Consider the following 27,816-nt stretch of genomic DNA (forward strand, 5'->3'; position numbering starts at 1 on the left):
GAATATCAAGCTCTTTCTCTCTGCCAGCCATGAGAAACATCTGCCATTCAGAATCTACCTGCTTTAGTAGTTGGTGGAGTGGTGAGGTGACAGTAGCTACCTGAGTTTGTGAGGTAGTAGTAACTGAGCTAAAGGGCTCCAGATCAAACTGGAGACTTGATGGGGACATCTCCAGTGGGACACACAGGGCTGAGGGACACACAGGGACAGAATATCTTAAGTGCTAATTACACAGCTCCTAAACCACTCTTATCTTCAATCTATTGTCTCATCTCAGCTCCTAAACCCCTCTTATTTTCAACATATTGTCTCATCACAGCTCCTGAACAACTCTAATCCTCAACCTATTGTCTTATCTCAGCTCCTAAACCCCTCTTATTTTCAACCTATTGTCTTATCTCAGCTCCTAAACCCCTCTTATCTTCAACCTATTGTCTTATCACAGCTCCTAAACCCCTCTTATCTTCAACCTATTGTCTTATCTCAGCTCCTAAACCCCTCTTATTTTCAACCTATTGTCTTATCTCAGCTCCTAAACCACTCTTATCTTCAAACTATTGTCTTATCTCAGAGCCCTATGGAATGCTGAGTGTGTAGTGTCATTACTGTCTAGTATACTGCAGGGACAGAAACAACATAGCACATTGTGAGGTCATATGGAGTCTTACAAGTATTGGAAACAACGTTGGATGTGGATACAGTGGGAACATGTAGGTCTGAGAAAGTGTGATTTCATTGATGTTTGTGGAAATGTATGTAAACGTTAAGTTGTTTCTTGTTTTTGTCTGTTGTTTGTTTACTGTCAAGGAAAAGCAGCAAGAAAAGTTTATAATTTCTTTTTATATATATATATATATATTAAGTATACTGCAGGGACAGAACATCTCAGTCCATCTGTTCAGGCCAATGGTTCAGGCAGGCAACTGACACACTTTCTGACCCCGTATCTACACCCCTCTAACCTGTGGCCTGCACCCTGCGTGATAGCGTCTCCATGGCGATGGGCAGCGGCCGCGGGTTGACGATGTGTTGGTCCCGGGAAGAGGAGGACTTGGGGACAGAGCTGGGAGGGGCGGAGGAGGAGGAAGAGGAGAAGGGAGGCATGCCCACACCGTTGACCGTCACAGGCAGGTTGAAGTCATACGCTGCCACCTGCAGGACAAACACAGGAACTACCGACTGATATAGATGGGATGGAGTTTGGGTCAGTTCAGTTTGGTGTAATGGTGAGGTTAGGATCATGATTATGGTGGGGAGAACTTATCCTTGATGTCTCTGTGTTCAGGGAAAACATGTCTATTATAAACACAGATGTAGGTGGAGTACTGTGGAAGGTGGTTGATGTGTTGGTGATTAATAGACACAGATGTAGGTGGAGTACTGTGGAAGGTGGTTGATGTGTTAGTGATTAATAAACACAGATAGATGTAGGTGGAGTACTATGGAAGGTGGTTGATGTGTTGGTGATTAATAGACACAGATGTAGGTGGAGTACTGTGGAAGGTGGTTGATGTGTTGGTGATTAATAGACACAGATGTAGGTGGAGTACTGTGGAAGGTGGTTGATGTGTTGGTGATTAATAGACACAGATGTAGGTGGAGTACTGTGGAAGGTGGTTGATGTGTTGGTGATTAATAGACACAGATGTAGGTGGAGTACTGTGGAAGGTGGTTGATGTGTTGGTGATTAATAGACACAGATGTAGGTGGGGTACTGTGGAAGGTGGTTGATGTGTTGGTGATTAATAGACACAGATAGATGTAGGTGGAGTACTGTGGAAGGTGGTTGATGTGTTGGTGATTAATAGACACAGATGTAGGTGGAGTACTGTGGAAGGTGGTTGATGTGTTGGTGATTAATAGACACAGATGTAGGTGGAGTACTGTGGAAGGTGATAGATGTGTTGGTGATTAATAGGTGAAAATGAGTATAGATGAGGGATAATGAAAACAGAGGAGGGAGGACGGAGCCCTTACTTGTTTAGGGGAGAACACCAGGCAACACTGGGCAGTCTGCTGCCCCTGTAAATCCATCACAAACACGTCTGGCTCCTGGCTCGTACCTGTAACACACCAACACCTGGCTCTCAATATTAGGCCTCCAGTTTAGTAATCCATACATCTAAATTGAACTAGGCTGACAGTTTATGACAGTCTATCTTCTCAGAGCATTACAGTCAATGTGTCTATCAATCAATCAATCAATCAATCAATCAAATACATACCTGCAGAGTATGGAGGGAGGTGGATGGTGAAGTCAGTGTGTTCTGACAGGTCAAACTGGACCCGGGCCAGGGCAGAGGATCGGTTCCTCAGGGAGAACGGAACGCCACGACTGGAACCAGAATACACCCCGTGGAACAGGAAGGATTTCTGAGAGGAGGAGGAGGATAACAAAGATGGAGAGATGTTTCTGAGAGGAGGAGGATAACAAAGATGGAGAGATGTTTCTGAGAGGAGGAGTAGGAGGATAGCTAAGATGGAGAGATGTTTCTGAGAGGAGGAGGAGGATAACTAAGATGGAGAGATGTTTCTGAGAGGAGGAGGAGGATAACTAAGATGGAGAGATGTTTCTGAGACGAGGAGGAGGAGGATAACAAAGATGGAGAGATGTTTCTGAGAGGAGGAGGAGGAGGATAACTAAGACGGAGAGATGTTTCTGAGAGGAGGAGGAGGATAACTAAGATGGAGAGATGTTTCTGAGAGGAGGAGGATAACTAAGATGGAGAGATGTTTCTGAGAGGAGGAGGATAACTAAGATGGAGAGATGCTTCTGAGAGGAGGAGGAGGATAACTAAGATGGAGAGATGTTTCTGAGAGGAGGAGGAGGATAACTAAGATGGAGAGATGTTTCTGAGAGGAGGAGGATAACTAAGATGGAGAGATGTTTCTGAGAGGAGGAGGAGGATAACTAAGATGGAGAGATGTTTCTGAGAGGAGGAGGAGGATAACTAAGATGGAGAGATGTTTCTGAGAGGAGGAGGATAACTAAGATGGAGAGATGTTTCTGAGAGGAGGAGGATAACTAAGATGGAGAGATGTTTCTGAGAGGAGGAGGAGGATAACTAAGACGGAGAGATGTTTCTGAGAGGAGGAGGAGGATAACTAAGACGGAGAGATGTTTCTGAGAGGAGGAGGAGGATAACTAAGATGGAGAGATGTTTCTGAGAGGAGGAGGATAACTAAGATGGAGAGATGTTTCTGAGAGGAGGAGGATATCAAAGATGGAGAGATGTTTCTGAGAGGAGGAGGATATCAAAGATGGAGAGATGTTTCTGAGAGGAGGAGGATATCAAAGATGGAGAGATGTTTCTGAGAGGAGGAGGATATCAAAGATGGAGAGATGTTTCTGAGAGGAGGAGGATAACTAAGATGGAGAGATGTTTCTGAGAGGAGGAGGATATCAAAGATGGAGAGATGTTTCTGAGAGGAGGAGGATAACTAAGATGGAGAGATGTTTCTGAGAGGAGGAGGAGGATAACTAAGATGGAGAGATGTTTCTGAGAGGAGGAGGAGGAGGATATCAAAGATGGAGAGATGTTTCTGAGAGGAGGAGGAGGATAACTAAGATGGAGAGATGTTTCTGAGAGGAGGAGGAGGATAACTAAGATGGAGAGATGTTTCTGAGAGGAGGAGGAGGATAACTAAGATGGAGAGATGTTTCTGAGAGGAGGAGGAGGATAACTAAGATGGAGAGATGTTTCTGAGAGGAGGAGGAGGATAACTAAGATGGAGAGATGTTTCTGAGAGGAGGAGGAGGATAAGAGATGTTTCTGAGAGGAGGAATAGTCTAAATATTTTACAGACCGAGTTGAATGTTTTGTTTTCTGACTGTGGCAAAAAAAAACAGCTCAGCTCTGCTCTCTGAAAATGAACAGCTCAGCTTTGATCTCTGAAAATGAACAGCTCAGCTTTGATCTCTGAAAACGAACAGCTCAGCTCTGCTCTCTGAAAATGAACAGCTCAGCTCTGCTCTCTGAAAATGAACAGCTCAGCTTTGATCTCTGAAAACGAACAGCTCAGCTCTGCTCTCTGAAAATGAACAGCTCAGCTCTGCTCTCTGAAAATGAACAGCTCAGCTTTGATCTCTGAAAACGAACAGCTCAGCTCTGCTCTCTGAAAATGAACAGCTCAGCTCTGCTCTCTGAAAATGAACAGCTCAGCTCTGCTCTCTGAAAATGAAAGAATGAAAAGGGAGGATCCAGGTAAAGGAGAGGGAGGATCCAGTTAAAGAAGAGGGAGGATCCATGTAAAGGAGAGGGAGGATCCAGTTAAAGGAGAGGGAAGATCCAGTTAAAGGAGAGGGGGGATCCAGTTAAAGGAGAGGGAGGATCCAGTTAAAGGAGAGGGAGGATCCAGTTAAAGGAGAGGGAGGATCCAGTTAAAGGAGAGGGAGGATCCAGTTAAAGGAGAGGGAGGATCCAGTTAAAGGAGAGGGAGGATCCAGTTAAAGGAGAGGGAGGATCCAGTTGGATCCAGCTGTAAGCGTGGCCTGCCCTCTTCAAAGCCTGCGTGGCCCAGCAGCTCATTCTACAGAGCCCAGCAGCTCAGTCTACAGAGCCCAGCAGCTCATTCTACAGAGCCCAGCAGCTCATTCTACAGAGCCCAGCAGCTCATTCTACAGAGCCCAGCAGCTCATTCTACAGAGCCCAGCAGCTCATTCTACAGAGCCCAGCAGCTCATTCTACAGAGCCCAGCAGCTCATTCTACAGAGCCCAGTAGCTCATTCTACAGAGCCCAGTAGCTCATTCTACAGAGCCCAGCAGCTCATTCTACAGAGCCCAGCAGCTCATTCTACAGAGCCCCGCAGCTCATTCTACAGAGCCCAGCAGCTCATTCTACAGAGCCCAGCAGCTCATTCTACAGAGCCCAGCAGCTCATTCTACAGAGCCCAGCAGCTCATTCTACAGCCCAGCAGCTCATTCTACAGAGCCCAGCAGCTCATTCTACAGAGCCCAGCAGCTCATTCTACAGAGCCCAGCAGCTCATTCTACAGAGCCCAGCAGCTCATTCTACAGAGCCCAGCAGCTCATTCTACAGAGCCCAGCAGCTCATTCTACAGAGCCCAGCAGCTCATTCTACAGAGCCCAGCAGCTCATTCTACAGAGCCCAGCAGCTCATTCTACAGAGCCCAGCAGCTCATTCTACAGAGCCCAGCAGCTCATTCTACAGAGCCCAGCAGCTCATTCTACAGAGCCCAGCAGCTCATTCTACAGAGCCCAGCAGCTCATTCTACAGAGCCCAGCAGCTCATTCTACAGAGCCCAGCAGCTCATTCTACAGAGCCCAGCTAAGGGGCTGAGACAAACACTCCAAAGGAAAACATGTCAATTCTGATTTTTTTTTAAAGAACTCCCCATTGCAAAAAGGAAACAGGACTACTCACACACAACAAGTTGTCTATTTTTGTGTGTGAACCACCTGCTCATTTCAAGGCAGTGAACACCACCACATTCATCTTGTTCTGTTGGAAAAGGGGTTTCCATTCATTTCAAAACAGGAAGCAGCAGACTTTGTTGTTATGATGAATTGGTACGGATTGTCTGTTTTCCACAACTCAGCAGAAAAGGACTAGAGACTCTGCTGTAGTGTGGTCCTGACAGGGCATATTCAGGACACGCTGTTATGCTCTGCTGTTCTGTGTGTTTTGTACACACACACACACACACACACACACACACACACAGACAGACAGACAGACAGACAAGAAGGGGGGCTTCGGCATATGAACTCACCACATTGATGTTAACCAGAGGGGGCTCCACATATGAACTCACCACATTGATGTTAACCAGAGGGGGCTCCACATATTAACTCACCACATTGATGTCCACCAGAGGGGGCTCCACATATTAACTCACCACATTGATGTCCACCAGAGGGCTCCACATATTAACTCATCACATTGATGTTAACCAGAGGGGGCTCCATATTAACTCACCACATTGATGTTAACCAGGGGGGTCGACATATGAACTCACCACATTGATGTTAACCAGAGGGGGCTCCACATATTAACTCACCAGAGGGCCCATGTCCACCAGAGGGTTAACCAGAGGGGGCTCCACATATTAACTCACCACATTGATGTCCACCAGAGGGGGCTCCACATATTAACTCAGCACATTGATGTTAACCAGAGGGGGCTCCAGACCACATTGATGTTAACCAGAGGGGGCTCCACATATTAACTCACCACATTGATGTCCACCAGAGGGGGCTCCACATATTAACTCACCACATTGATGTTAACCAGAGGGGACATTGATGTCCACCAGAGGGGCTCCACATATTAACTCATCACATTGATGTTAGAGGGGGCTCCACATATTAACTCACATTGATGTTAACCAGAGCTCACATATTAACTCACCACATTGATGTTAACCAGAGGGGCTCCACATATTAACTCACCACATTGATGTCCAACCAGAGGGGGCTCCACATATTAACTCACCACATTGATGTTAACCAGAGGGGGCTCACCACATTGATGTTAACCAGGGGCGACATATGAACTCACCACATTGATGTTAACCAGAGGGGGCTCCACATATTAACTCACCACATTGATGTTAACCAGAGGGGCTCCACATATTAACTCACCACATTGATGTCCAACCAGAGGGCACATATTAACTCACACACATTGATGTCCAAGACAGACTCACTCACATTGATGTCCAACCAGGGGCTCCACATATTAACTCACCACATTGATGTTAACTCACCACATTGATGTTAACCAGGGGGCTCCACATATTAACTCACCACATTGATGTTAACCAGAGGGGGGCTCCACATATTAACTCACCACATTGATGTCCACCAGATGGGGGGGCTCCACATATTAACTCACCACATTGATGTCCACCAGAGGGGCTCCACATATTAACTCACCACATTGATGTTAACCAGAGGGGGCCACATATTAACTCACCACATTGATGTCCACCAGAGGGGGCTCCACATATTAACTCACCACATTGATGTTAACCAGAGGGGGCTCCACATATTAACTCACCACATTGATGTTAACCAGAGGGGGCTCTCACCACATATTAACTCACCACATTGATGTCCACCAGAGGGGCTCCACATATTAACTCACCACATTGATGTTAACCAGAGGGGGCTCCACATATTAACTCACCACATTGATGTTAACCAGAGGGGGCTCCACATATTAACTCACCACATTGATGTTAACCAGAGGGGCTCCACATATTAACTCACCACATTGATGTAACTCACCACATTGATGTCCACCAGAGGGCTCCACATATTAACTCACCACATTGATGTTAACCAGAGGGGCTCCACATATTAACTCACCACATTGATGTTAACCAGAGGGGGCTCCACATATTAACTCACCACATTGATGTTAACCAGAGGGGGCTCCACATATTAACTCACCACATTGATGTTAACCAGAGGGATGTCCACCAGAGGGGGCTCCACATATTAACTCACCACATTGATGTTAACCAGAGGGGGCTCCACATATTAACTCACCACATTGATGTTAACCAGAGGGGGCTCCACATATTAACTCACCACATTGATGTTAACTCACCACATTGAGTTAACCAGAGGGGCTCCACATATTAACTCACCACATTGATGTTAACTCACCACATTGATGTTAACCAGGGGGCTCCACATATTAACTCACCACATTGATGTTAACCAGAGGGGGCAGAGGGGCTCCACATATTAACTCACCACATTGATGTTAACTCAGAGTTAACCAGAGGGGCTCCACATATTAACTCACCACATTGATGTTAACCAGAGGGGGCTCCACATATTAACTCACCACATTGATGTTAACCAGAGGGGGCTCCACATATTAACTCACCACATTGATGTTAACCAGAGGTTAACCAGGGCTCCACATATTAACTCACCACATTGATGTTAACCAGAGGGGGCTCCACATATTAACTCACCACATTGATGTTAACCAGAGGGGCTCCACATATTAACTCACCACATTGATGTTAACCAGGGGGCTCCACATATTAACTCACCACATTGATGTTAACAGAGGGGGGCTCCATATTAACTCACCACATTGATGTCCACAGGGGCTACATATTAACTCAGAGGGGGCTCCACATATAACTCACCACATTGATGTTAACTCACCACATTGATGTCCACCAGAGGGGGCTCCACATATTAACTCACCACATTGATGTTAACCAGAGGGGGCTCCACATATTAACTCACCACATTGATGTTAACCAGAGGGGGCTCCACATATTAACTCACCACATTGATGTCCACCAGAGGGGGCTCCACATATTAACTCACCACATTGATGTCCACCAGAGGGGGCTCCACATATTAACTCACCACATTGATGTTAACCAGAGGGGCTCTCACATATTAACTCACCACATTGATGTTAACCAGAGGGGGCTCCACATATTAACTCACCACATTGATGTTAACCAGAGGGGCTCCACATATTAACTCACCACATTGATGTTAACCAGAGGGGTCTCCACATTGATGTAACTCACTCACATTGATGTCCACCAGGGGGGCTCCACATATGAACTCACCACATTGATGTCCAACCAGAGGGGCTCCACATATTAACTCACCACATTGATGTTAACCAGTTAAGGGGGCTCCACATATTAACTCACCACATTGATGTTAACCAGAGGGGCTCCACTCACCACATTGATGTTAACCAGAGGGGCTCCACATATTAACTCACCACATTGATGTTAACAGGGGGCTCCACATATTAACTCAACCACATTGATGTTAACCAGAGGGGGCTCCACATATTAACTCACCACATTGATGTTAACCAGAGGGGGCTCCACATATGTAACTCACTCACATTGATGTTAACCAGAGGGGCTCCACATATTAACTCACCACATTGATGTTAACCAGAGGGGGCTCCACATATTAACTCACCACATTGATGTAACTCACCACATTGATGTTAACCAGGAGGGGTCTACATATGAACTCACCACGTTGATGTCCACCAGGGGGGGCTCGACCGACCCGCCCACTCTCAGCTCCAGAGATTTCATGTTCCTTAGAGCTATCTGCAACACACACACCTTGTTAGACAAGCTCATCCATCATGACTATCTAGGTTTCTAAAATAATGACAGGTAAGACTAGAGGTTATTTAGGTTTCTGAAATAATGACAGGTAAGACTAGAGGTTATTTAGGTTTCTAAAATAATGAAGGTAAGATAGACATTTAGGTTTCTGAAGACAGGTAAGACTAGGGTTATTTAGGTTTCTGAAATAATGACAGGTAAGACTAGAGGTTATTTAGGTTTCTGAAATAATGACAGGTAAGACTAGAGGTTATTTAGGTTTCTGAAATAATGACAGGTAAGACTAGAGGTTATTTAGGTTTCTGAAATAATGACAGGTAAGACTAGAGGTTATTTAGGTTTCTGAAATAATGACAGGTAAGACTAGAGGTTATTTAGGTTTCTGAAATAATGACAGGTAAGACTAGAGGTTATTTAGGTTTCTGAAATAATGACAGGTAAGACTAGAGGTTATTTAGGTTTCTGAAATAATGACAGGTAAGACTAGAGGTTATTTAGGTTTCTGAAATAATGACAGGTAAGACTAGAGGTTATTTAGGTTTCTGAAATAATGACAGGTAAGACTAGAGGTTATTTAGGTTTCTGAAATAATGTAAGAATAGAGGTTATAATTGTCTAATCTACTGTAGGTGTCTAATCTACTGTAGGTGTCTAATCTACTCTAGTTGTCTAATCTACTGTAGGTGTCTAATCTACTCTAGTTGTCTAATCTAATCTACTGTAGGTGTCTAATCTACTCTAGTTGTCTAATCTACTGTAGGTGTCTAATCTACTGTAGGTGTCTAATCTACTGTAGGTGTCTAATCTACTCTAGTTGTCTAATCTACTGTAGGTGTCTAATCTACTGTAGGTGTCTAATCTACTGTAGGTGTCTAATCTACTGTAGGTGTCTAATCTACTCTACTTGTAATCTACTGTAGGTGTCTAATCTACTCTAGTTGTCTAATCTACTCTAGTTGTCTAATCTACTGTAGGTGTCTAATCTACTGTAGGTGTCTAATCTACTGTAGGTGTCTAATCTACTCTAGTTGTCTAATCTACTGTAGGTGTCTAATCTACTGTAGGTGTCTAATCTACTGTAGGTGTTAATCTACTGTAATTGTCTAATCTACTGTAGGTGTACTATGTAGGTGTCTAATCTACTGTAGGTGTCTAATCTACTGTAATTGTCTAATCTACTGTAGGTGTCTAATCTACTGTAGGTGTCTAATCTACTGTAATTGTCTAATCTACTGTAGTGTCTAATCTACTGTAGGTGTCTAATCTACTCTAGTTGTCTAATCTACTGTAGGTGTCTAATCTACTGTAATTGTCTAATCTAGGTGTCTAATCTACTGTAGGTGTCTAATCTACTGTAGGTGTCTAATCTACTGTAGGTGTCTAATCTACTGTAGGTGTCTAATCTACTGTAGGTGTCTAATCTACTGTAGGTGTCTAATCTACTGTAGTTGTCTAATCTACTGTAGGTGTCTAATCTACTGTAGTTGTCTAATCTACTGTAATTGTCTAATCTACTGTAGGTGTCTAATCTACTGTAGGTGTCTAATCTACTCTAGTTGTCTAATCTACTGTAGTTGTCTAATCTACTGTAGGTGTCTAATCTACTGTAGGTGTCTAATCTACTGTAGGTGTCTAATCTACTGTAGGTGTCTAATCTACTACTAGGTGTCTAATCTACTGTAGGTGTCTAATCTACTGTAGGTGTCTAATCTACTCTAGTTGTCTAATCTACTGTAGGTGTCTAATCTACTGTAGGTGTCTAATCTACTGTAGGTGTCTAATCTACTCTAGTTGTCTAATCTACTGTAGGTGTCTAATCTACTGTAGGTGTCTAATCTACTGTAGGTGTCTAATCTACTCTGTAATTGTTGTCTAATCTACTGTAGGTGTCTAATCTACTGTAGGTGTCTAATCTACTCTAGTTGTCTAATCTACTCTAGTTGTCTAATCTACTGTAGTGTCTAATCTACTGTAGGTGTCTAATCTACTGTAATTGTCTAATCTACTGTAGGTGTCTAATCTACTGTAGTGTCTAATCTACTGTAGGTGTCTAATCTACTCTAGTTGTCTAATCTAGTTGTAGGTCTAATCTACTGTAGGTGTCTAATCTACTGTAGGTGTCTAATCTACTGTAGTTGTCTAATCTACTGTAGGTGTCTAATCTACTGTAGGTGTCTAATCTACTGTAGGTGTCTAATCTACTGTAGGTCTACATTGTCTTTCCACATGTTTGAGGCTTTGTAATATGTTGTGTGTTTGTAGAGACTATAATATGTTGTGTGTTTGTAGAGACTATAATATGTTGTGTGTTTGTAGAGACTTTATGATATGTTGTGTGTTTGTAGAGACTTTACGATATGTTGTGTGTCTGTTTCCTTCACCTCCACTCTGGTGTCAAACTTCATGACAGCTCCGGGGTTGAGGTGCACCTGGACCTCTGCCTGCCCCCCCACAGGTACCACACCCTCGGTGGGGGTCACCACCATGCCAGGCAGGGGGTACACGTCCAACACCTGATACACCCACACACACACACACACACACACACACACACACACACACACACACACACACACACACACGCTATACCTCTATAAAACACACACACAAGTATAAACGGTACAAAGACCCAGTGTGGAGTGTGTACCTGGAAGTAGGCATGGTTGTGTCCTGTGTTGTGTAGCGTTGCGGTCCTGACGGAGGGGAAGATGAGAGGTACTGATCCAAACACCAGATGTTTCTCAGCCAGCTGCACACTGGATGAACCAAGCTGGAGGGAGGGGAATGGGATCTCTCTCTACATTAACAATGACAGGAACCTCAACTACAGAAACACACAGATACCCACACACCTTGGCCAGACATCGTAGCTGTGCGGTGTTTCCCTGGTGAACACACAGGTCAAACTGTCCCTCCAGAGGAGAGGAGAAAGAGGGATGCCACATCACCTCACAGTCTAACTCCCTGTACGCCTCCACAGTACCTGGCGGAGAGAGAGAGAGAGAGAGAGAGAGAGAGAGAGAGAGAGAGAGATGGGGGGGTTTGAGAGAGAGAGGGAGGGAGGGAGAGAGGGTGGGAGGGAGAGAGAGAGAGAGAGGGAGGGTGGTAGGGAGAGAAAGGGAGAGAGAGGGAGGGTGGGAGGGAGAGAGAGAGAGGGAGGGTGGTAGGGAGAGAGAAAGAGGGAGGGTGGTAGGGAGAGAAAGGGAGGGAGAGAGAGAAAGGGAGGGAGAGAGAGCGATACTAGAGACACGTACATCCCCACACAGTACATATAGAAGACTAGACTACAGTACATATAGAAGACTAGACTACAGTAAATATAGAAGACTAGACTACAGAACATATAGAAGACTAGACTACAGTACACCACCATACAGTACATATAGAAGACTAGACTACAGTACATTACCATACAGTACTTATAGAAGACTAGACTACAGTACATTACCATACAGTACATATAGAAGACTAGACTACAGAACATATAGAAGACTAGACCACAGTACACCACCATACAGAACACATAGAAGACTAGACTACAGTACATCACCATGCAGTACATATAGAAGACTAGACTACAGTACATATAGAAGACTAGACCACAGTACACCACCATACAGAACATATAGAAGACTAGACTACAGTACATCACCATACATAACATGTAGAATTCTAGACTACAGAACATATAGAAGACTAGACCACAGTACATCACCATACAGTACATATAGAAGACTAGACTACAGTACATATAGAAGACTAGACTACAGTACATCACCATACAGTACATATAGAAGACTAAACTACAGTACATATAGAAGACTAGACCACAGTACACTACCATACAGAACATATAGAAGACTAGACTACAGTACATCACCATACAGTACATATAGAAGACTAGACTACAGAACATATAGAAGACTAGACTACAGTACATCACCATACAGACATATATAGAAGACTAGACTACAGTACATCACCATACAGTACATATAGAAGACTAGACTACAGAACATATAGAAGACTAGACCACAGTACACCACCATACAGAACATATAGAAGACTACTAGACATCACCATACAGTACATCACCATAGACAGAGACATATAGAAGACTAGACTACAGTACATCACCATACAGTATAGAAGACTAGACTACAGTACATCACCATACATAACATATAGAAGACTAGACTACAGTACATTCACCATACAGTACATATAGAAGACTAGACTACAGTACATTACCATCACAGTACATATAGAAGACTAGACTACAGTACATATAGAAGACTAGACTACAGTACATCACCAGACAGACTACAGTACATCACCATAGTACATATAGAAGACTAGACTACAGTACATATAGAAGACTAGACTACAGTACATCACCATACAGTACATATAGAAGACTAGACTACAGAACATATAGAAGACTAGACTACAGTACATCACCATACAGAACATATAGAAGACTAGACTACAGTACATCACCATACAGAACATATAGAAGACTAGACTACAGTACATCACCATACAGTACATATAGAAGACTAGACTAGACTATAGAAGACTAGACTACAGAACATATAGAAGACTAGACTACAGTACACCACCATACAGTACATATAGAAGACTAGACTACAGTACATCACCATACAGAACATATAGAAGACTAGACTACAGTACATATAGAAGACTAGACTACAGTACATCACCATACAGAACATATAGAAGACTAGACTACAGTACACCACCATACAGTACATATAGAAGACTAGACTACAGTACATCACCATACAGAACATATAGAAGACTAGACTACAGAACATATAGAAGACTAGACTACAGTACATCACCATACATACAGAACATAACATATAGAAGACTAGACTACAGTACATCACCATACAGTACATATAGAAGACTAGACTACAGTACATCACCATACAGACATATAGAAGACTAGACTACAGAACATATAGAAGACTAGACCACAGTACATCACCATACAGTACATATAGAAGACTAGACTACAGTACATATAGAAGACTAGACTACAGTACATCACCATACAGTACATATAGAAGACTAGACTACAGTACATCACCATACAGAACATATAGAAGACTAGACTACAGTACATCACCATACATAACATATAGAAGACTAGACTACAGTACATATAGAAGACTAGACTACAGTACATCACCATACAGTACATATAGAAGACTAGACTACAGTACATATAGAAGACTAGACTACAGTACATATAGAAGACTAGACTACAGTACATATAGAAGACTAGACTACAGTACATCACCATGCAGTACATATAGAAGACTAGACTACAGTACATATAGAAGACTAGACTACAGTACATTACCATACAGTACATATAGAAGACTAGACTACAGAACATATAGAAGACTAGATTACAGTACATCACCATACAGAACATATAGAAGACTAGACTACAGTACATCACCATGAAGTAGACACCAGTCAACATATAGAAGACTAGACTACAGTACATCACCATACAGTACATATAGAAGACTAGACTACAGTACATCACCATACAGAACATATAGAAGACTAGACTACAGTACACCACCATACAGTAAGACATATAGAAGACTAGACTACAGTACATCACCATACAGAACATATAGAAGACTAGACTACAGTACATCACCATACATAACATATAGAAGACTAGACTACAGTACACCACCATGCAGTACATATAGAAGACTAGACTACAGTACATCACCATACAGAACATATAGAAGACTAGACTACAGTACATCACCATACAGAACATATAGAAGACTAGACTACAGTACATCACCATACAGAACATATAGAAGACTAGACTACAGTACATATAGAAGACTAGACTACAGTACATCACCATGCAGTACATATAGAAGACTAGACTACAGAACATATAGAAGACTAGACTACAGTACACCACCATACAGAACATATAGAAGACTAGACTACAGAACATATAGAAGACTAGACTACAGTACACCACCATACAGTACATATAGAAGACTAGACTACAGTACATCACCATACAGAACATATAGAAGACTAGACTACAGTACACCACCATACAGTACATATAGAAGACTAGACTACAGTACATCACCATACAGAACATATAGAAGACTAGACTACAGTACATATAGAAGACTAGACTACAGAACATATAGAAGACTAGACTACAGTACACCACCATACAGTACATATAAAAGACTAGACTACAGTACATATAGAAGACTAGACTACAGTACATATAGAAGACTAGACTACAGAACATATAGAAGACTAGATTACAGTACATCACCATACAGAACATATAGAAGACTAGACTACAGTACATCACCATGCAGTGCATATAGAAGACTAGACTACAGTACATCACCATACAGTACATATAGAAGACTAGACTACAAAACATATAGAAGACTAGACTACAGTACATCACCATACAGTACATATAGAAGACTAGACTACAGTACATATAGAAGACTAGACTACAGAACATATAGAAGACTAGACTACAGTACACCACCATACAGTACATATAGAAGACTAGACTACAGTACATCACCATACAGAACATATAGAAGACTAGACTACAGTACATATAGAAGACTAGACTACAGAACATATAGAAGACTAGACTACAGTACACCACCATACAGTACATATAGAAGACTAGACTACAGTACATCACCATACAGAACATATAGAAGACTAGACTACAGAACATATATAGAAGACACCACCATACAGAGACATACTAGACTACAGTACACCACCATACAGAACATATAGAAGACTAGACTACAGTACACCACCATACAGAACATATAGAAGACTAGACTACAGTACATCACCATACAGTACATATAGAAGACTAGACTACAGTACATCACCATACAGTACATATAGAAGACTAGACTACAGTACATATAGAAGACTAGACTACAGTACATTACCATACAGTACATATAGAAGACTAGACTACAGTACATATAGAAGACTAGACTACAGTACATATAGAAGACTAGACTACAGTACATCACCATGCAGTACATATAGAAGACTAGACTACAGTACATATAGAAGACTAGACTACAGTACATTACCATACAGTACATATAGAAGACTAGACTACAGAACATATAGAAGACTAGATTACAGTACATCACCATACAGAACATATAGAAGACTAGACTACAGTACATCACCATACAGTACATATAGAAGACTAGACTACAGTACATCAACATACAGTACATATAGAAGACTAGACTACAGAAATATAGAAGACTAGACTACAGAACATATAGAAGACTAGACTACAGTACACCACCATACAGTACATATAGAAGACTAGACTAGACAGTACATCACAGGAAATACAGAACATATAGAAGACTAGACTACAAAACATATAGAAGACTAGACTACAGTACACCACCATACAGAACATAACATAGAAGACTAGACTACAGTACATCACCATACAGTACATATAGAAGACTAGACTACAGTACATCATAAAGAAGACTAGACTACAGAACATATAGAAGACTAGACCACAGTACATCACCATACAGTACATATAGAAGACTAGACTACAGTACATCACCATACAGTACATATAGAAGACTAGACTACAGTACATCACCATACAGTACATATAGAAGACTAGACTACAGTACATCACCATACAGGAAGACTAGACTACAGTACATATAGAAGACTAGACTACAGTACATTAAGGGACAGTACATATAGAAGACTAGACTACAGTACATATAGAAGACTAGACTACAGATACATATAGAAGACTAGACTACAGTACATCACCAGATACAGTACATATAGAAGAATGATAAAGGGATTGCAGACAGTCAGTACAGTACATATAGAAGACTAGATTGCAGACAGTACAGTACATTAGAAGACCATACAGTACATACAGAAGACTAATGGAGACTACAGAACATATAGAAGACTAGATTACAGTACATCACCACAGAACATATAGAAGACTAGACTACAGTACATCACCATGCAGACATATAGAAGACTAGACTACAGTACATCACCATACAGTAAATATAGAAGACTAGACTACAAAACATATAGAAGACAGACTACAGTACATCACCATAAGAACATATAGAAGACTAGACTACAGACACCACCATACAGCAGGTACAGTCAGGAAAGACTATAAAGGACTACAGTACATCAGGAAACACATACAGAACATATAGAAGACTAGACTACAGAAATACAGACCATACAGAACATATAGAAGACTAGACTACAGTACACCACCATACAGTACATATAGAAGACTAGACTACAGTACATCACCATACAGAACATATAGAAGACTTGACTACAGTACACCACCATACAGAACATGATAAAGAAGATTGCAGACAGTCAGTACATCACCAGATACAGAATGATAAAGGGAGAAGACTAGACACCAGATACAGTACATAAAGGGAGAAGATTGCAGACTCAGACTACAGTATAAAGGGAGGGATTGCAGACCATGCAGTACATGATAGAAGACTAGACTACAGAACATATAATGAAGACTAGACTACAGTCAGTCAGGAAACACCAGATACAGAATGATAAAGGGAGACTAGACTACAGAACAGATAAAGACAGACTACAGGAAACACCATACAGTACATATAGACAGAAGACTAGACAGAATACAGTACATCACCATACAGAATGATAAAGGGAGGGGATAGAAGATTAGACTACAGTACACAGTACAGGAAACACAGATACAGAATGACTAAAAGACTAGACAGTACACACCATACAGAACATATAGAAGACTAGAAACACAGTACAGAATGATAAAGAAGACTAGACACAGAAACACCAGATAGAATGATAAAGAGGGGATTGCAGACAGTACAGGAAACACCAGATACAGAATGATAAAGACTAGATTGCAGTACATCAGGAAACACCAGATACAGAATGATAAAGGGAGGGGATTGCAGACAGTCAGTCAGAAACATAGATACAGAATGATAAAGGGATTAGACAGTACATCACCAGATACAGAATGATATAGAAGACTAGACTAGTCAGTAAACACCAGATACAGAATGATAAAGGGAGACTAGACTACAGTACATCACCATACAGTACATGATAAAGATATAGAAGACTAGACTACAAAACACCAGATACAGAATGATAGACTAGACAGTACAGGAAACACCATACAGAATGATAAAAGACTGCAGACTAGTCAGTAAATCACCAGATACAGAACATAAAGGGAATTGCAGACAGTCAGAAACACCAGATACAGAATGATAAAGAGGGGAGACTAGACAGTCACAGTAAACACCAGATACAGAATGATAAAGAAGACTAGACTACAGTACATCACCATACAGAATGATAAAGGGAGACTGCAGACAGTCAGGAAACACCAGATACAGAATGATAAAGGGAGATTGCAGACAGTCAGTAAACACCAGATACAGAACATAAAGAAGGGGACTTGCAGACTACAGGAATCACCAGATACAGAACATAAAGGGAGGGGATGCAGAAGACTCAGACACCAGATACAGAATGATAAAGGGAGGGGATTGCAGAAACAGTACAGAACATAGATAGAAGATAAAGAGGGGATTGCAGTACATATAGAAACACTAGACTACAGAATGATAATCACCATGAAACAGTACATATAGAAGACTAGAAACACAGAACAGAATGATAAAGGGAGACAGACTACAGTAAACACCACCATACAGAATGATATAGAAGATAACTTGTGAACTTTCCCAGGGGAGACTACAGAACATATAGAATGACTAAAGGGAGGGGATTGCAGACAGTACACCACCATACAGTATAAAGGGAGAAGAAACACCAGATACAGAATGATAAAGGGAGGGATTACAGACAGTCAGTCAGAAACACCAGATAAGACTAGATAAAGGGAGGGGATTGCAGACACAGTACATGATAGAAGACACAGGAAACACCAGATACAGAATGATAAAGGGAGATTGCAGACAGTAGACACAGATACAGAATGATAAAAGATTGCAGACAGTCAGTCATATAGAAGACTAGACTACAGTACACCAGATACAGAATGATAAAGGGAGGGGATTGCAGACAGTACAGGAAACACCAGATACAGAATGATAAAAGGGGATTGCAGACAGTCAGTCAGAAACACCAGATACAGAATGATAAAGGGAGGGGATTGCAGTACAGTCAGGAAACACCAGATACAGAACATATAGAAGACTAGACACAGATACAGAATGATAAAGGGAGGGGATTGCATACAGAAACACCAGATAGAATGATAAAGGGAGGGGATTGCAGACAGTCAGGAAACACCAGATACAGAATGATAAAGGGAGGGGATTGCAGACAGTAGTCAGGAAACACAGATACAGAATGATAAAGGGAGGGGATTGCAGACAGTCAGTCAGGAAACACCAGATACAGAATGATAAAAGGAGGGGTTTGCAGACAGTCAGGAAATCACCAGACAGAACATAAAGGGAGGGGATTGAAGACTAGAAACACAGATACATATAAAGGGAATTGCAGACTACAGAACATATAAAGAAACAGTACACCAGATACAGAATGATAAAGGGAGGGGATTGCTAGACTACAGTACAGATACAGTACATGATAAAGGGAGGGATTGCAGACAGTCAGACACAGATACAGAATGATAAAGGGAGGGGATTGCAGACAGTCAGGAAACACCAGATACAGAATGATAAAGAAGACTACAGTAGTGTGTAAAGGTTTTGAGACAGTCAGGCCCAGAGCAACAGCCTACCTGATGAATGATAAAGGGCGGATTGCAGACAGTCAGGCCCAGGAATGATGGGCAGTCTCCAGATACAGAATGATAAAGGGAGGGGATTGCAGACAGTCAGTGGTTCCTGATAAAGGGTTGACAGTCAGGGTCACAGATACAGAATGATAAAGCCTGACTGGGCCAGGTAGCTGGGGGAAGGGGACAGGACCACCTGGCTCTGGGACAGCTGGAGGACCACAGGGACCAGCTGATAAAGGACTGAACCAGGACATGACAGATGACTATTCACCGATACAGAATGAGGAGATTGACCTGGGAGATACAGGGAGATGGAATCTAGGAAACCAGTCAGAATGTCAGCCAGGCAGTCAGTTAATCAATCAATAAGAATTGGACTCGATTTGGTTTGTCAATTATCAATTTAGAAACCAGATACAGAATGATATAAAGAGAGAAAAAACACCAGATCAGAGAGCAGAGCAAGAGAAACACCAGATCAGAATGATAAAGGGAGATTGCAAGAGAGAAACACCAGAGAATGAAGGGGATTGCGAGAGCAAGATACAGAATGATAAAGAGGGATTGCAGACAGAGAGAGAATGATAAAGAGAGAGAGACAGGAAACAGACAGACAACCAGCCACACACAGATACAGAATGATAAAGGAGGGACTTTCAGACCAGTCAGGGTGCTCAGAATGATAAGACGGAGGGGCAGACAGTCAGTGGCTCTGAATGAGAGGGGATAACGGGGACAGGGGGCTGGAGCGCTTGCAGACAGTCAGGAAACACCAGAATCTAACTTGCAGCAGCACACCAGATACAGAATGATAAAGGGAGGGGATTGTTCACCAGGTCAGGTTCCTCAGACACACTGAGGCCAAACACCAGATACAAAATCTATTAAGGGAGGGGATTGCAGACAGTCAGCACTGATACAGAATGATAAAGGGAGGATTGCAGACAGTCAGGAAACACCAGATACAGAATGATGATTGCAGACATCTTTAAAATGCTAATTTTGTGAATATTCTCTTCATCAGCCATGGGAGGGATTGCAGAGGGCTTACAGATCAGGCAAACAAATGATAAAGGGAGGGGATTGCAGACAGTCAGTTTCTCACCTAGGAACACCAGATACAGAATGGTGGAGCTGCTGAACTGGGGGGGATTGCAGACAGTCAGGAAACACCAGATACAGAATGATAAAGGGAGGGGATTGCAGACAGTGGAAACACCAGGAATGATAGTGCATTGATGCCCTCTGTCACCTGGACAGCAGAGGGTTAAAGAATGATAGAGACAGAGGAATTCCATACAGTCAGGCAGGAAACACCAGATACAGAATGATAAAGGGAGGGGATTGCAGACAGTCAGGAAACACCAGATACAGAATGATAAAGGGAGGGGATTGCAGTCAGTCAGGAAACACCAGATACAGAATGATAAAGGGAGGGGATTGCAGACAGTCAGAATGATAAAGGGAGGGGATTGCAGACAAGGAAACACCAGATACAGAATGATAAAGGGAGGATTGGATTGCAGACAGTCAGTCAGGAAACACCAGATACAGAATGATAAAGGGAGGGGATTGCAGACAGATTACAGAATGATAAAGGGAGGGGATTGCAGACAGTCAGGAAACACCAGATACAGAATGATAAAGGGAGGGGATTGCAGACAGTCAGTCAGGAAACACCAGATACAGAATGATAAAGGGAGGGGATTGCAGACAGTCAGTCAGGAAACACCAGATACAGAATGATAAAGGGAGGGGATTGCAGACAGTCAGTCAGGAAACACCAGATACAGAATGATAAAGGGAGGGGATTGCAGACAGTCAGTCAGGAAACACCAGATACAGAATGATAAAGGGAGGGGATTGCAGACAGTCAGTCAGGAAACACCAGATACAGAATGATAAAGGGAGGGGATTGCAGACAGTCAGGAAACACCAGATACAGAATGATAAAGGGAGGGGATTGCAGACAGTCAGGAAACACCAGATACAGAATGATAAAGGGAGGGGATTGCAGACAGTCAGGAAACACCAGATACAGAATGAAAAGGGAGGGGATTGCACAGAAACACCAGATACAGAATGATAAAGGGAGGGGATTGCAGACAGTCAGTCAGGAAACACCAGATACAGAATGATAAAGGGAGGGGATTGCAGACAGTCAGTCAGGAAACACCAGATACAGAATGATAAAGGGAGGGGATTGCAGACAGTCAGGAAACACCAGATACAGAATGATAAAGGGAGGGGATTGCAGACAGTCAGGAAACACCAGATACAGAATGATAAAGGGAGGGGATTGCAGACAGTCAGTCAGGAAACACCAGATACAGAATGATAAAGGGAGGGGATTGCAGACAGTCAGGAAACACCAGATACAGAATGATAAAGGGAGGGAATTGCAGACAGTAAGGAAACACCAGATACAGAATGATAAAGGGAGGGGATTGCAGACAGACAGGAAACACCAGATACAGAATGATAAAGGGAGGGGATTGCAGTCAGTCAGGAAACACCAGATACAGAATGATAAAGGGAGGGGATTGCAGACAGACAGGAAACACCAGATACAGAATGATAAAGGGAGGAGATTGCAGACAGTCAGGAAACACCAGATACAGAATGATAAAGGGAGGGGATTGCAGACAGTCAGGAAACACCAGATACAGAATGATAAAGGGAGGGGATTGCAGTCAGTCAGTCAGGAAACACCAGATACAGAATGATAAAGGGAGGGGATTACAGACAGTCAGTAAGGAAACACCAGATACAGAATGATAAAGGGAGGGGATTGCAGACAGTCAGGAAACACCAGATACAGAATGATAAAGGGAGGGGATTGCAGACAGTCAGGAAACACCAGATACAGAATGATAAAGGGAGGGGATTGCAGAGGCTAAAACAGGTAACTGTAGACTTTAGAGGACCCATGCAAAATGGTTTACCATAGACTTTAAACACCCTGCTTTACCTGTCTGAATCTGGACCTGGTCTCCATGGCAGCCAGCATACAGGTGGTCAATAGCTGGCTATGTCCCTGGTTGACGCTATGCCCCTCCAGGCTGTGATTGGACTCCAGGTCCCTCAGAGAGAGCTGGGGGGTGAGGAGTCCTGCGGCAGGCCGGAGCCCAATGTCTATGTTGTCCTCCACCTCACCATGCAGCCTGAGACATACATATGGAAAACATTGTCAGATACCGCCTTGTTGTCAGCCTACAGCACATATTGAGGGGATTTGATTAAACTGGCCAGGTTGTACTGGGGTATGGCCCGTCACGTGACTGGGCGAAGCTGGTGAGGGAGGCGCGCTCTGCTCATATTATCAACAAGTCAGCGTGATGCATCGTTCAGAAACATCTATTTTTCATCAAATACAGTATATGTTTGAACTTTCAAACTAGTTTTCATTGGGAAGGAAGATAAAGCCTTTCATTCAAAAGAGAACTGTAGAGTGGCAGATTAATCAGATCCCCTCATAGGTCGACGTTTTAGAAGGGGAGTGGCTAGGACCCGAGCTTTGGAAAGGGGGAGGGGTGGATTTGTCAGTTTCAGTTTGCAGTTTAAAATGTTTAACCCACTCAGCAATTACCGCCAGGCGACGTCTTTTGGACTTTGATTCTTTTTCAGGTATTTTTTGTGGTGCGGTCTGGACCGGCCTTGATTTCAACATCCACTGATTTAGATTTTTGATCCGGTCTGGACAATATTTGAACCATTCATAGACATCTATATTTGGTTCAGATTTGGTCCAGTCCAGACCAGCCTTGATTTGACCCCAAAAAACAAGTCTATGATTGGCCTATGGGACTCCCAATCACGGCCAGTTGTGATACAGCCTGGAATTGAACCAGGGTCTGTAGTGATGCCTCTAACTCTGAGATGCAGTGCCTTAAACCGCTGCACCACTCGGGAGCACAGTACAGTACAGTAGAGTACAGTAAAGTAGAGCACAGTACAGTAGAGCACAATACAGTAGAGCACAATACAGTAGAGCACAATACAGTAGAGCACAATACAATACATGTACTCTATTCTACTGAACTAAACTGTACTCCATAGTACTTCACTGAATAGAACTCAACTGTCCCATACCATACCATACTCTACAGTACTTTACTGCACTGTAATGTGATTTTCAAACGTGTGAAACAGCTTAGACGTCTATGATTCGTTCAGATTTGGATCTGGTCTGCTCCGACCAAATTTGACTTGGTCGGAGCTCATTCGAATAATACCCAGCATGCTTTGCAAGTGTTTGCTTTAAATAAAAAACGTGTAGCCGTTACTGAGAATGTTATTGTAGTTGTAGTGGCCTGTTAGTTCATTCGGTATGTTAGACTATTTTGAACATCATTGATGAACAGTTTTAAAGCATTTGAAAAATCTAACATAAGTGAATGTGACTGATGGGAGCATTAATAAATCACAATCTTCAGTTGGCTCCTAATTCCTATGTTATTGTGATATACAGTCATGCTTACTTCATTGATAATGTACAGTATGTGCAGAAATTTGTCCATAGAATCAATGACTGAAAAATACATGCACATATTTTCAAAGTCTGTAAATTACACATTTTCAACATCCATAAAATAGCCTTTTCAAAGTCAGAACGTCAGACATGAAGTGCTTTGAAAGGCTGGTCATGGCTCACATCAACACCTAGACCCACTCCACTTTGCATACCGCACCAACAGATCCACAGATGATGCAATCTCTATTGCACTCCACACTGTCCTTTCCCACCTGGACAAAAGGAACACCTGAGAATGGTATTCATTGACTACAGCTCAGCGTTCAACACCATAGTGTCCTCAAAGCTCATCACTAAGCTAAGGACCCTTGGACTAAACACCTGCAACTGGATCCTGGACTTCCTGACAGACCACCCCCAGGTGGTAAAGGTAGGTAACAACACATCCGCCACGCTGATCATCAACACGGGGGCCCCTCAGGGGTGCGTGCTCAGTCCCCTCCTGTACTCCCTGTTCACTCATGACTGCACGGCCAGGCACGACTCCAACACCATCAATGAGTTTGCTGATTTGCACAACAGTGGTAGGCCTGATCACCGACAACGATGAGACAGCCTATAGGGAGGAGGTCAGAGACCTGACCGTGTGGTGCAAGGACAACAACCTCTCCCTCAACGTGATCAAGACAAAAGGTGGACTACAGGAAAAGGAGCACCGAGCACGCCACCATTCTCATCGACAGGGCTTTAGTGAAGCAGGTTGAGAGCCAAGTTCCTTGGCGTCCACATCACCAACAAACTAACATGGTCCAAGCACACCAAGACAGTCGTGAAGGAGACTCAGGAGACTGAAAATATTTGGCATGGTCCTCAGATCCTCAAAAGGTTTTACAGCTGCACCATCGAGAGCATCCTGACTGGTTGCATCACCTCTTCTACGCTGCTGCTACTCTGTTATTATCTATGCATAGGCACTTTAATAACTCTACCTACATGTACATATTACCTCAATTACCTCGACACGGGTGCCCCTGCACATTGACTCTGTACTGGTACCCCCTGTATATAGCCTCCACATTGACTCTGTACCGGTTCCCCCTGTATATAGCCTCCACATTGACTCTGTACCGGTTCCCCCTGTATATAGCCTCCACATTGACTCTGTACCGGTACCCCCTGTATATAGCCTCCACATTGACTCTGTATTGACTCTGTACCGTATATAGTTCCCCCTGTATATAGCCTCCACATTGACTCTGTACCCCTGTATATAGCCTCCACATTGACCCCCCCCTGTATATAGCCTCCACATTGACTCTGTACCGTATATAGCCCCACATTGACTGTATATAGCCTCCACATTGACTCTGTACCGGTTCCCCCTGTATATAGCCTCCACATTGACTCTGTACCGGTTCCCCCTGTATATAGCCCCGCTATTGTTATTTACTGCTGCTCTTTAATTATTTGTTATTCTTTTCAGCACCTGAAATGTATGTAATGTCAAGTCTTTTCAGGGTCATTTTGCTTACTGGGTAGCTCTTTGGTTGTGGGTGCCAAGTTTACAACATACAGAACACACATCCCACTCTGTCTACCTCGCAGTGGTTTTCTGCAAGCGTGTCTTTCGCAGGCTCCTGATGAAGGCTAGGTAGTGATCTCTGTGTCTCTGTCTCTGCTGCTCCTCCTCCTCTGTGAAGGAAAAGTCAGGGTCCTCGTAGCGGTAACGCTCTACCCCCGTGAAGATGGTCCTGGGTGGAGGGAGAGAGGATGTAAGCAGTTCATAAGAGTTCATAGGCAGAACATAGGGGCTACATAGGACTTTACAGAACATAGGGGCTACATAGGACTTTACAGAACATAGGGGATACATAGGACTTTACAGAACATAGGGGCTACATAGGACTTTACAGAACATAGGGGCTACATAAGACTTTACAGAACATAGGGGCTACATAGGACATTAGAGAACATAGGGGATACATGGGACTTTACAGAACATAGGGGCTACATAGGACTTTAGAGAACATAGGGGCTACATAGGACTTTACAGAACATAGGGGCTACATAGGACATTAGAGAACATAGGGGCTACATAGGACTTTACAAGAACATAGGGGCTACATAGGACATTACAGAACATAGGGGCTACATAGGACTTTACAAGAACACGGATGCAAAATGTAAACCAACTGCGCTGACTGCCCAGACATCTGGTCACTTTAATAATGTTTACATATCTTGCATTACTCATCTCATATGTATATACTGTATCTTATACCATCTATTGCATCTTCCCTATGACACTCGGTTATCGCTCATCCATATATTTATATGTACATATTCTTATTCCATCCCTTTACTTAGATTTGTGTGTATTGGGTAGTTGTTGTGGAATTGTTAGATTACTTGTTACATATTACCGCACTGTCGGAACTAGAAGCACAAGCATTTCACTACACTCACATTAACATTCTATGTGACCAATAGAATTTGATTTGATCTGATCTGGCTAGTAGGTCCCTGCAAACCTGACTGCACTGATACTATTTCCATCATTACTATTAGTAGTACTGATACTATTTCCATCATTACTATTAGTAGTACTGATACTATTTCCATCATTACTATTAGTAGTACTGATACTATTTATTTCCATCATTACTATTAGTAGTACTGATACTATTTCCATCATTACTATTAGTAGTACTGATACTATTTCCATCATTACTATTAGTAGTACTGATACTATTTATTTCCATCATTACTATTAGTAGTACTGATACTATTTCCATCATTACTATTAGTAGTACTGATACTATTTCCATCATTACTATTAGTAGTACGGATACTATTTCCATCATTACTATTAGTAGTACTGATACTATTTCCATCATTACTATTAGTAGTACTGATACTATTTCCATCATTACTATTAGTAGTACTGATACTATTTCCATCATTACTATTAGTAGTACTGATACTATTTCCATCATTACTATTAGTAGTACTGATACTATTTATTTCCATCATTACTATTAGTAGTACTGATACTATTTCCATCATTACTATTAGTAGTACTGATACTATTTCCATCATTACTATTAGTAGTACTGATACTATTTATTTCCATCATTACTATTAGTAGTACTGATACTATTTCCATCATTACTATTAGTAGTACTGATACTATTTCCATCATTACTATTAGTAGTACTGATACTATTTCCATCATTACTATTAGTAGTACTGATACTATTTCCATCATTACTATTAGTAGTACTGATACGTCTGTGGAATAGGTCACAGGGTGCCATGGCAGATACTCTCTGCCAG

General features: G+C 42.3%; 1 protein-coding gene across 1 annotated transcript in view; it reads right to left on the minus strand.

Annotated features, from left to right (window-relative positions):
* Positions 1 to 27,816, minus strand: part of LOC115122014 (cilia- and flagella-associated protein 47-like) — a 105,922-nt gene that overhangs the window by 67,580 nt on the left and 10,526 nt on the right. The window contains 11 exon segments of the mRNA XM_065020564.1: positions 101 to 189; positions 963 to 1,152; positions 1,978 to 2,063; positions 2,226 to 2,373; positions 9,005 to 9,082; positions 11,485 to 11,616; positions 11,751 to 11,873; positions 11,956 to 12,086; positions 21,112 to 21,148; positions 22,978 to 23,170; positions 26,079 to 26,231. Of these exon segments, the coding sequence (XP_064876636.1) occupies positions 101 to 189; positions 963 to 1,152; positions 1,978 to 2,063; positions 2,226 to 2,373; positions 9,005 to 9,082; positions 11,485 to 11,616; positions 11,751 to 11,873; positions 11,956 to 12,086; positions 21,112 to 21,148; positions 22,978 to 23,170; positions 26,079 to 26,231 (1,360 nt within the window).

Source organism: Oncorhynchus nerka, linkage group LG2, assembly GCF_034236695.1.
Source record: "Oncorhynchus nerka isolate Pitt River linkage group LG2, Oner_Uvic_2.0, whole genome shotgun sequence".
Classification (NCBI taxonomy): domain Eukaryota; kingdom Metazoa; phylum Chordata; class Actinopteri; order Salmoniformes; family Salmonidae; genus Oncorhynchus; species Oncorhynchus nerka.